The sequence below is a fragment of the Ambystoma mexicanum genome, chromosome 2p (assembly GCF_040938575.1).
Source record: "Ambystoma mexicanum isolate Mex_15411 chromosome 2p, UKY_AmexF1_1, whole genome shotgun sequence".
Taxonomy (NCBI): domain Eukaryota; kingdom Metazoa; phylum Chordata; class Amphibia; order Caudata; family Ambystomatidae; genus Ambystoma; species Ambystoma mexicanum.
Genome location: NC_090923.1, coordinates 1,096,847,981 through 1,096,860,510, shown reverse-complemented (window position 1 = coordinate 1,096,860,510; position 12,530 = coordinate 1,096,847,981). Strand labels below are relative to the sequence as shown.

Here is a 12,530-nt window from a genome sequence, read left to right as displayed (position 1 = left end):
AGGAATTAATCAAGATTACCCCTCCACCCCCCTTGATATTTCATCGCTGCTGGCCGCTACTCACGAGAAAGTGGATATTTTCGGCAACCTTTTTGGGCAAAGGTGGCAAGAAAAATAATGTTGTTTGCAGACAACATGTTGCTTACCTTGGCTCAGCCGTGCAAATGGGTTTAATGGGATTAGCTGTTTTGGGAGTTACAGAATTCACTTGTGAAAACCTTGAACATTCCCTCTGCCTCTGTATGTAAAGAAGAATGAATGTCCAGATGCTATGGCAAGACTGGAGGCGAGCATATTTGTTGTTCTTTTACGTTAAGCCCTTTCAGCAGCAAGGAAAATGAACTTAAACAACCATTGGCAATGCCAACCGTTTTGGCTTTTGTGTAGGCATTGGAATGGCATTTGCCAGGCACTGCTGTAGTGATAACAACTGCCATCGATGGTAGCAGCTGCAAAACGGCGCGAGTGCCTGGACATCTAATAGCAGTGCCTGACAAATGCCTAATACTTATACACAAGCCAAAGCTGTTTGCTTTGCCAATGCACGTTTTTAACAGGACTTCAGTGAAGGACATGCCTAGTGCTTATAAATCGAGTGGCTGATGGCAGACCTGGTGTAGAATTTTTTTTATTATACAAGTAGCGTCTTTACAGCCCCAAATAAGTTAATAACTTTCAGAAGACTTTTGGGCACGGAGGGGCAGAAAGTGGGTGAGAATGGCCATAGGGATTAACATGGCGTCAGTGGGTGGGGTGGCGGATCAGAAGGACACAGACTCTAACTTTCAATCTCACTGATACTTTATTTTAACTGAAGAAACCAAGGCCTACCTCTCCCTACACTAAGGGATTCCCAACCTAACAAAACTAAGGTGCTCATCAGTCGTCAGTGAAAGTACAAAATCAGGATCAGTCCAGACTAACCTACTCTAACCCTACCACTATTATAACAAAAAAAAGCCAGGAGAATGACTCCCTTCTCCTGTGTTCTCCTGTGAGCTGGTTCTTCACCAACTTCCATTCAATAAAGTAGTTTTAAGTAGTTCTTGGTAACTGCTTTTATTAAGTCACACAGTTCTACTACTGGGTTCTTCAAAGTGTCTCTTTTCTTTACTCTTTTGTTCCTTCTTGTATTTCTCTTCTCTTACTCGACTTGTATTTATCCTTTTTCCTTTCAAAGGATAACTTTGTCCAACAGTTAGAGCGTATCCCTTGAATTCCTGAGTTCTTAATCTTTATTTCATAGTCCGTGGTTTCACTTTTGCCTTGGCCCTTGCTTTCTATTTCAATCTGTTCTCTCAAGTTGTCCCTCTAACAGTATTTCTTATTCTGTAATATCTCAAGGTTGTCTCCTTGCTCCCTTGGATTATAAACCTTCCAGTAAGGATGATCATTCTACATTAGTGTCTTGACCGGGGTGAATATGTGCATTTCAGTAATGTTTCTCTTTCTCTTCCTTTAATATCTGATCTGGACTGGGACGAGTATGATCGTGTCAGCAATGATTCTCCTTCTCTTCATCCAATCTCAATAACTGATCTGGACTGGGACGAGTATGAGCGTGCCATTAATGATCCTCTTTCTCGTCACTCAATGCGAACATCTTGTCTTTACTGGGACGAGTATGAATAAGCATGTCAGTAATGATTCTGTTCAGTCCCCCTCCTGGGTCTCCCGTTTTCCCTGTTTCCTCCTATGCTCAAGGACATCACTGGGACTTTCGACTGGTTGGGACTTTTTTCTGCAGTGGTCCGGTTGGCCTCACGTAGTGCTTGCGGTTTCACACACAGTCTTGGCGGATTGTGATTCACAGGTTTGTTTGATCTCCTTTCATTCAACAAAGTGGTATCGGTGTTGATCACAGATATCCTGGTCCACATCTGTGCAACTTCGGTCCCAACACCACTTAGCTCTTGTTCTGGGCTTCGACACCTCGCCTTCCCTTCGGCTTCTGTCATTCTTTCTCTTCTCCAACACCATGTGTCGGAGAGCTCAGCTGTATTTCCCCTTCGCACAGGATGGCGGGTTTTCCCACTTTTCTACCAGTCTCTACCTACTTCCTTTATGACGCTTTCCTCAGCCTTCCCCAGCATAATGTCACAGTCCTTTCTCTCTGTTTGCTTCATGATCCGTATTCCTCCACAGATATTTTCCTTTGTCTCAGTATCATGTTGTTTTTCCCTTACAGAAATAAATAGAGTGTCTTAGTGTCTATAACAGATTTTGGTATGATCTTCATACCTTTCTTCACCAAATGTTTTTAGAGGCATGTTGATGGTGTGTTTCTTAGGGAGTTCCTCATCAGAACGGAAGTCCTTGACCTCAAAGGGGAAGTTGCCTCTTCCCCCAGTAAGGGTATTGCGGAGCGGGCTCACCTCCCTAGCCTCACAGGGAAAGGCTCCCCCTTGGGGAGAAGTGACGTATTCTCATCATGATTCATCACATAGGGTAAATAAGCAAACAAAACCTACAAGCTGTGTATCCCTCCTCATGTGCCATTTCTCCATAGCTGTACTCAAATGCAATAGTTTCAGCTTATAGGTGGAGCTATAGCACTACCTAATAGCCAAAACAAAAAATATTGTATTCATTTATTTAGAACCACGACAAGCTAGCCCAGAGTCATCTGAGCGCTCACAAAATACAAGCAAAAATATGAATCCCTGATTCATTATTACTGTTAGCCATATGTCCAGAAGTCAAAACACAGAAAGCAACAGTCATGCATTAAGCAAACAGCAAGGTCTTCAAAGTACGCTTAAATACTGCTAGAGACACTAATAACTGGATTCCAGAGAAAACAGGGGGAAACAGTAGTTCTTGCCTTTCAAAAGTTCAAACATCTAGCTGAAATCGTCCAATGCCTAGTCTTTCACCAGTCTTTAATGTCACTCCCTGTCCTTGGACCTTTCTCTTTCCTGACTGCTCTTTTAGCAGGTATGTCAAATTTTAATCCATTCTGCCTAGTGCATCTATACTGCTTCCCTTGCTGCAGTGTTACATTTATTCTTGTTCTATCCGGTCTCGGGTAATTATACTTTTTGACTGTGGAGTGAAGCATTGCCTGGAGAGAGATATGCGCGTGTGGGTGGATTTTAAAGTCCGAGTTCTTGGGTTCACCTGGTTGCATGTGAAACCGCCAGCATCAATGGGGTTTTATCCGCAAGAAAAGACACTGATGGGCAGGAACTTAATGGATCTCGCACAGGAGGGAGTGACAGTGCAGTCAACACACCATCGGAGGGGCTTCTCGAGCAATATCTTTCTGGTGCACAGGAGGGAGAAAATGTGACTCTCATATATTCGAGAGGGGTCAATCAGTGGATAGTTTCTCACCATTTTAAGATGAATGGTAGTGACCTTCTAAATGGCCCTCAGGAAGCTGACTGGATGGAGCACTGGAGACTTGAACGATGTTTATCTTATTATTCCCATCCAGACTCTCTGCACTGGAGGTAACTTCAGTGTCCCTGGTGAGGTCAGGCACGGGAATAAAGAGTCCTGGTCATGTAGAGAGTTGTTCACATGATTCATTGTCTGGACCACATGATTTTCATATTCCAGGAGGAGTGGACTCCATCGAACCAAATGATTACGGACAATCAATTTGGTGGAAGGCGTACAGTTACTCATTGAATGAGGCAAGCAGGAACTGCTTCCAACTCAACAGTTAGAATGTTTGTGTTTTACGGTGGACATAGGGACAGAATGCCTAAAACTTCCAACCAACAACATTTGTTCTATAAAGAAAGACATATGCACAGGTTTAGCGGAAGGCTGTATACCACTCATGAACCTGGCCAGAATTGTTGGTCTGATGGCATCATCCATCCAGGCTATGTTTCTGGGTCCACAACATTGTGGCAATAAGCACCCATTCGGGGGGCTTCACTGGATGCTAATGGTCTGGTGCCCAAGTTATAGGTCTGAGCGAAGCAAGGGGCTTAACACCGGGCCCGGCGCTGTTACCAGCCAGTGAAGCCCCCCCGAATGGGTACTTATTGCTATTAGCACCCTGAGGCCAACCTTCGGGGTGCCAACAGCAACAACTGGTTGTGGCAAGCGCACAGACCGTTACTTCATACAAAGGCATCCATTCCTCATCTAAGATGGCCGCCATGGAATTGGAAGTCAGGGCTTTAATGCAGAGCCCCTCTTCTATTTTCATGGCGGCCATCGGTGGAGGCGGGTAAAGTCTGTGGTGCCACTCTGCTGCCCAGCTACAGGAGTGGGGGGAGGTGAGGAACGGAAACGGGAAGAGTGGGGGAGAGTGGGGAGGGAAGTTGGGGGGTGGGTGCCTCCACTGCTTGGATCGTTAGATTCAGCCTGCGTTTTGAGCAATGTGATTGTTTGATGCACCCACCAAGGGTGCTAATAAATGTCCTTGCAGATTTGTACGATTTACAATATTTGTCGCTACATGGCCTACAACTGGGTAGTTTAGTTGATGTTTGAACTGGTCACACAACTTTGATGATAGGGGGTCTAAGCCCTGCCCCTTTCTCGCTTGCAGGTCCATCTGAGTTTGTCAATGACGGACCGCTGATGTTACAATCTATGTCCAAGTCTGTTGGGGTGGGGGGGCTCCTTTGCACCCAGCATTGCTGGTTTAGTCTAGGAGCCGTTCTGCGGCCCCAGTACAGGTGAGTGTATTATCTCTGTGAAGGCTATTGCGACTTGAATGTGCACTGATATGCGGGTCAGTCTCCTCAATTGTTTTGCGTAGTGGCTTCTCTTCGCTGAGTTGCCAGTTAGGGTGTGCGGGGATGGAGCAATCCTCCAAAGGGTCTGTTGGCCTCTTTCTCCTTTCCACCGTTAGGCAGGATGGGAAATGTATTTCCCTGCAAGGGTCAGGTTACAGTCCCACTCCAAAGTTGAAGTTATGTCAGTGGCTGCCTATCACTACTTTGTCCCGTTTCAGTGCAAAAAAACAAACAAACAAAGTGCCACAATTGGTGAATATCGACACTTATGTTTCAACGAAAACATGGAATAACCCCAACAAAAATATTTCGTGGCAGTGGCATCAAGTGGGATCACAGTGGTATGCCGAATCAGCATGGAGCATAGGTGAGGAGGAAGGGCGGGATAAGATATGATGTGGCATTTATAAGGCGCCTGTACACAAGTGTTCCTAGGCGAGACAAGCCAAGGAGTGGGAAACCAGGGAGGACAAAATAACGATCTTACTAGACCTTGCGTCAAACAGATTGCGCAAGTGCAGGGAAGAGGGAGGGGGAGAAGTGCCAGAGGGAAGGGGGAAGTGCAGTTAACTCACGAGTGCAGCCAGCGGGTGGCTCATAAGTGCAGAGAGAAGGCACTGTAGGGTTGCAGATACAGACCCTTAAGTGCTGGGGAGCCCGTAGGCGGTGCAAGCGCAACTGAACATGCAGGAGCCTGAGCCCGAGTTCAGAGGGTGACCAGGTGACCAGTGTGTGGAGCAGTCAGGTGTAGCAGCAGTGGAAGGGGGCTGTGGGGAAACAAGGAGAGGGCAAGTAGGGCAAGGGCAAGAAAGGGGTTGTGGGGGTCTCTCTGCTTGGCATGAAAAGGGGCGGATGATCGAGGAAAGAAGAGCTAGCAGCTTGCTGCAGACCCCCAGCTTTAGAATTGAGAAAATGTGATGGGTGTGGTCTACTGACCGTGGGGACATGAAACAGATGCTATAGTGGGAATCATAACCATCAGAGTGGGACTGGAAAAGACATTTGTGGGAAAAGTGTACAGCATTATTGCGTGAAAATATGTTGCTAAAAGAAATTAAGGAAAAATAAGCAGTGCGATTCATTACAGAACCACGTTTTTAGTTTAAAAAAATCTGATCGCCCCAATTTCCACTATGCCCAGAGTATGGTCCAATATATTTTTTTAAAAATTGAATGGCAGTCGAAAACCTTATAGGTGCTGTGAAGAGTCCAGGGAGTTTGTCACCTCTCCCCAAGGAGGAGATACCCCCTCTACTTGATACCCCTTGGCGACAGAGTAAGGGGGATCCACCTGGAGGTGAGTCCCCTTAAGGACTGGGCAACCTCAGAGAGAGATTTAAGTCACCGTCCCTTTTCCCCAGAGACTAATACCTTTATGGGGTATGCAGGAACTAAGATCTGTGAGGACTCAATGATGGCTGGCTCGGTTTCTGACCCCAACTTAATTTCAACCTATGTACGGAAAACAGCAGAACGACGAAAACAACAGCTTCCTGAAGTCACGCCAAGTGAGGAACCAATCAGGAAAGAGTATCCATGTAGAGCACGGACTTTAATTACGTTGCACCTAACATTGAGAGGAGAGACGCTCAGAGAGACAGAACGCCAGATGTGACATCGGACACACAGGTTTACACTACAACACGGCCCGGTAGGTGAGAAACTGCAGACGTGGAGTGTGGCAGCCAGTTCGAGAATGGATTATATCTCAGCAGACCAAGGCAGAGCCTGGAAGAGGAACAGTCGAGGGTACACATTCAGAGGGTGGACTCAGTCCCCCCTAGACTCTTCCTTGAATTTATCAATTAAAGACGACCAAACTGCAGTCGTCAGGATTGCCGGCTGGACACTTCACCACTGTACTATATAACCTGATGGAAATTCGGTACTGTATGTTCCAGGAAAAACATTTGTATTGGTTCTTGGAATTTAAAACATGCACACATTTTAACGTTTTCAAAAACACTATTAGAAGAAAATATCCTCTCTTAGTTTTGAGTGTGTGGATTGATTTTATGAAAGGCAAATTACATTCAACCTCTGCAATCTGGGTGTTTATGCAAAGTCAATTTAACGAAATGTGCATATATCACCTTGCTATGCTAATTTCTGGTGACGTCACATCACATTGCGTTCATTGATGAGTCCCCCCACTTTTATTTTTGGACTTGACCCCTGTGAGTACCCACAAACTCCTGCACCAAGCCAGCAGGAACCAGAAGGAGATGCCCACCGCTGCAGAGTCCAGTTGAGGAGTTGCGTAAGTGGCTCGGTGGCGAGTAGAGAGAGGCATTTGGCCTACATCGACGGCCATTTTTGAATCACAGGAGGAAATAAAACCTTTTGAAAATCATACCTGCCTGTCCGCCTCCTGATTCTGATCTACCACGGAACTCTCGAGCTGAATGTAAGATCTGCACCTCTCTGGACACTAGCAATTTTTTCAATACTGTCCACACTGTCCGCATTACAAGCACAAGGGGCCACTTTACAGCCACATGTTTCATTTCAAATGGTTGTGGTCAGTAGCTTTGGCTCGCGAATACCGAGTTAGCAAATGCGCCGTACAGTGGAGGCCCATCTTAGCCTTTGAGCCAGCCCGGGAGGATAGCTCAAGGGCAATGTGCTTGGCTCAGAAGCAAGACAAAGTGGAGCAACACAGGTTCGATCCCCAGGTCTGCATTTAGAAACCTCTGGCTGTTAAGCGTCTTATAAATAACCAATTACAGCTACAGATGTTCAATTTGAATATTGTGTTCAGAACTTTCTGCAAACCCAGCCATCAATATGTCACTATGTTTTCTTATTCAGATTTAACATTTTCTGCAGGATGGATTACACCAAACCAAATAAGCATTTAAAGTTGGGTCAAACTCTTCCAGACCAGTTTTTATGTAAATTGACCCACGGTGTTCATGTATTGTGAGAATTTGGTCCTCCACAAACATCCTTTCCCGTTGTTAGAGTCTGAAAACACGTTGTAGCAGTACACAACATCTACTGTAGGGTCCTGGACAACGTACATTCAAGATGGGAAGTATTTGGAGAAAAAGTTGTGAGTGTACAGAGCATGTCGCTCCTTAAGATGAAGTCTGTGTTCTCTGTGTGCTAACTGGATCTTTTTAGTACAGGTCCTTAACTTGAGGCTAATGGCTGTATTTAATAAAAGTACGAAGAAAGCTATAACATAGCGTAAGGACCAATGATAATGGCAGTGGAATTGGAACTTATAAATAGTTCGCGGATATGGATGCATTATAGTTCCTGATGTATGAAAAGCAGGTGATGATGTACTAGGTTGAAATATGTGTACATATGTTTCTTATAGAAACCACTTGAGCTGTGTTTGTGGATTTTCAAAGCGTTCAGAGGAAGGTGAAATTCTGAGACCTTTGTGAGTGAGCTGAAGGTCAGGAAATAAATGATCAAGTCACTGGCCCAGAAAGTCCCATGTTGTGGGAATGTAATGAAGGATTTCCTTTGAGGAGTAACCTAGCAGACAACAGGCCAACCATGTCTGCCTCATCCCTTCCTACCTACTCCTTCCAGTCCAAGATATATCAAATCTCATACAAAAGGCTTTCTAGGTCCAACGTGGAGGGAACATGATACACCTTTTTGGCCACTCCCCCTCTGTCCATGCGCAAGAAGCCCTTAAAGAAATGAACGTGGGCCTCATTACGACCCTGGCTGTACGGAGTGAACGGCGCCGTAAAAGATGCCGGCGCCATTCACTCCGTACCGCTGCATTACGAGTTCCCCTAGCGGGACCCGGTAAGCACGCCTGGGAAAACCCGGCGTGCTTACCGGGTCCCGAGGGGGGAAGAGGGAGCAAACAACGGGCCATCTCGTAATGGCCTGTTGTTTGTTCCCTCTCCCATTCCCATTCAGCCCTTTGGGGGCTGAAATGGGAATGGGGAAGGACCTCGTCCGGGTGTCCGGGTCCTTGGAGGGAGGAATTACCGGGCCTTCCGAACTCGGAATGGCCCGGTAAGTCCTCATTCCGAGGACCCGGACCCTGACACGATTTCGGCGGCAGCCATGCCGCCAATAGCGGCATGGTTACCGCCGAACTCGTATTGAGGGCCCGTGTGTTCCTGTGGACAGTCTAGCCTCTGTGTGTGGCTGAAGCTAGTTGGGCAAACCCCCCATCCCCCTCTTTGCTTCCTGAAAAGAGCCCTGTCCCTGTGGCCAGTACTCGGTATATGTGTTGTAGGGCTGCATCCTCTTGACATGCCAATTTCTGGGATTTCCTTGTCCCTCCCCTCTGGATTAGTAAAGCCACCAGCCATACAAGACTTCTGTGGCCCCCCAAGGTGTTCGTTTGAAATCCCAAAGCTAAAATGGCCCCAAGATCCCAAATCCCAATATCGAGGTTCGGAATCCGACAAACAGCCCCTAACTCCCAACACACGTAGCTGGTCGGCTGCACCGGACTCTCGTGGGGTTTCCCTATTACTCCTAAGGACACTGGAACCCTTTTGTACTGTATTGTATTCGACATGTATATAGTGCTCTTTCCCCATTTGTATGGCCTCCATGCGCTTTGTGGTTGGAACGCCCTTGGAGACCGCAGTCCATGTGTTTTCATCGAGGAGTGTCATTATGTCAGGTGTATCCTCATTGTAGATTTTACTGTCCTATCGCTACCATTTGTATGGTTTTCTAGGAACAGTTTGGCACGTAATCATTCCACATGGCCCATTATGGGAATGGCCACGGGCAGGCTACCCATTTATTCTGAAATATGTCACTATGGCAACAGAAGTTGTGCTCCAGACTAATAATCGACTTGTATGGCAACCTTCCGGGTAGCTAGGAACTGGTAGTCTTGGTGTTTGTTATACGCCATTGATTTCCATACTAATTGCCAAGGACTTCTTCTGTTAGCACCACACAGTGACCTCAAGTACAATGTATGCTTTCGTGTACATGCTGCCAACGTTTCCATGGTCACGTACAGTACGTGCATTTGAGTCATAACGGGAAGGCATCACATGTCTTACTGAGCAAAGCACATAATTAACACATACATGATTTTCTGATTGGCTATCACCCCAAAACCAACAGACTGATAGGCTACTACTGCAGTCTTTTCCCAAATACCCTTATGAGGAAGCGGGCGAGGCCAAATACACTACTGAAGGTTCCAGCCTCAGCAAACAGAGAGCATGGTGGCAACATTAAAACATCAAAATGTCCACAAACCTTTATATTTGACAAATCTGTCTGTGATAAAAGAGGTGGATGCTTGATCGCTAAGTACAAAATGGACACTAGGCGGTGTGCCCACACCCCTCACCATCCTATTGAACTGTTTCTATACTGATTTGGTCAGGCTAAGGGTTAGGATGGTGCCAGCTCTGCACATAATGTTAGCCCGGTTTCAGGATTAGGATGGCTGCGCACCGGCGCAGTTTCAAATGCACAAACACCCTAAGAGAATTGTATTATAGGATAAATATGTTATTTACTTTCTAAATAACCTGACTCTGCCTTTTCTGTGGAACGTTCGAGTGTTGCTTTTTATGCATGTTGGCCAGAAGCACAAAGCCCACATACTGGCACTACTATGAGGAAAGAGCCTGCCTGGCATAGCGTATGTACTCCCAAGATGGCCTCCCAAGCAGTCAATAAATGTACATGAAGAAGCAAAACGCTGCTTTTAGTTACTATGCCAGCAGCACGTGGCCTTGAAAGTTGATAAGTGCAATTATTGTCTCCTTCACCAGCCACCCTTTGCATCGGTATTGACGGAGTATAAAACCTGGGAGATACATATTAATTCAAAGAGGTGTGCGCAAGTACAAATGTATGCATACAACAATCAGAAACGAAAAAAAGAACACTGGCAACGTGCCATTAAAGGATATTGAGGATGGTCTGTACAGCGATGTGTCCACGCCGCCACGGGGGTCTCGGCTTTCCAGTTTTGGAATATGTGCGCAAGAAGCAGCTTCGGCGGTTCCAGAGAGCTGGAACAGAGGGCATTGCTGTTGCATCATATGGCGGGCACTCAGCTTTGTCCGCAGGCTGACACCATCCCAAAAGGCTTCAATGGGTGCCCTGTCCTTAAAGTGCAGCTGGTTCAGAGGCACGGCATGAGGAATCTTTGGCACGGAGTACTGAGGTACGTGAGGGAATGGCGCACTGACTAGGCCCCCCTTATCCAAATCCCGAGATGACACGTGTTGTGAATTGGATGAACTGGGCTCGGACAGGATGTTGGCATCCTTGCGGACCACCAGGGGCAGCGCCTCAGTCTGGTCCTCCTCGAAACTGACCACATCCCCTTCTGAGGGTGTTCCACTAGAGAGAGCCTCGAAGTATCGCTGCGGCAGGTGGGAGGCTGCCTCCTCACTGCTGCTCCTGTGCTCCATCAGGAGGTGGGAACTCGTGACTTGAACGGGTGGCAGCACGGCTTCGGTCCCCGGCCTCGAAAAAGCCTGGACCACGGCATCCACAACCTGTGTGACTGCGGTGCTTAGCTCCTCTTTCAGGGCCTCTGCCAGGCTCTTGGACTCCAAGTCTAGCATGCAAAAGCCACGTCCTTTGACGGTGGACTGGTATGCCTTGACGTTCTCTTTTGAGGCTGCGTCATACCGACAGTGATGGAACTCTTTTACCACATTTGTTGACTTGGTAGTGCAGGCTCCAGACCCCTTTTGTCCACCACCCTCTTTGGGCACCCTGGCCCCAGGGTCCTCCCCAGACACCCCTGCGTACATCCTGTAGAGCTTCTCCTGCAGCTGGAATAGTTGCTCCCTCATCTTCTCCATTTGGTGCTTCAGCTCACTGCGTTCCTGGCCCCGTGCAGTATTCTGGGTCTGGGCTTCCCGGTGGTGCGCTTCATAGCTGCTCCCCACTGGCTCCTCCCCTTCAGATGAGCCACCATTCCGGAATCCAGAGCTGCAGGAACTGCTGATGTTACACACAATATTCTCCACCCTGGCCCTCTTAGCCTTCATGAAGTCCTCATAGAAGCCTTCAGAATCCAAGCGGCGTTTGAACGTGCTTCCCATCGGGCTCCCATGAGCCAGAGCCTCTGGCACGGGGCCTGTCAGGCCGGAGTCCCCCGGATCCCCTGGCTCCGAAGTGTCAGCGTGCCTGGTCCTTACAATGCCCTTCCTCAGGAGCTGGGAGATAATGTTTCTGTCAGGGAAGGGATGAGATGGGTCCCTGTAAGGGTTGTCCTTACTCTGGACGCTGAAGTGGTAAGTGAAGCTCGCCCCGTCCAGATCCTCCTCCTCCTCCACGCACTCCACCTTGAGGTCTGCTGCAGTGAGGGACATGGCTTAGTGGCCCCAGGACTCCTGCAAATAGAACAGAGACTTATTAGGCAGAGGTTACCCATCATTATAGATACTGATGCCACAACACAATTTGCGCCAGTTGAGACTGAGTTTATTCGGTAATGTGAGTAGTGTCCGTTATCGACACGTGTTTCGGCCCATGGCCTTCTTCACAGCCGGACATATACTAATTGGTGAAATATGGTAACCCTTCTCCACAGTTTTTGTAGAAACCGATCAATGGGTATATCTCCCCGTGCCTTGTCTTAGGAGTTGCGTTCTCCCTCCTATTCCATTCAGTCCCTCGACATTATGCATGGAGAACACTTTTTGTGGGAGTATCACATTGTCAGACCAAGTCCTCAATTGAGGTAAACCACCACATTCCAACTTACTGCACTAATAACTTTTGACATTAACACACAATTGATAGCCTCATTAGTCCCTTGGCCCCTACCTCTAAGGTAGGCAGAAGCAGACACTAGATATAACCCCTTCATTACCAGAGGCAGACAGATGGTCCCTTTCAGGACCT

General features: G+C 47.3%; 1 protein-coding gene across 3 annotated transcripts in view; it reads right to left on the bottom strand.

Annotated features, from left to right (window-relative positions):
- Positions 1–12,530, bottom strand: part of LOC138567154 (prospero homeobox protein 1-like) — a 109,369-nt gene that overhangs the window by 37,525 nt on the left and 59,314 nt on the right. For all 3 annotated transcript variants that reach the window (XM_069645089.1, XM_069645091.1, XM_069645090.1), the window contains exon 2: positions 10,577–12,016. In XM_069645089.1, the coding sequence (XP_069501190.1) occupies positions 10,577–11,995 (1,419 nt within the window). In that variant the 5' untranslated portion in view covers positions 11,996–12,016. The remainder of the gene's footprint in view (positions 1–10,576; positions 12,017–12,530) is intronic.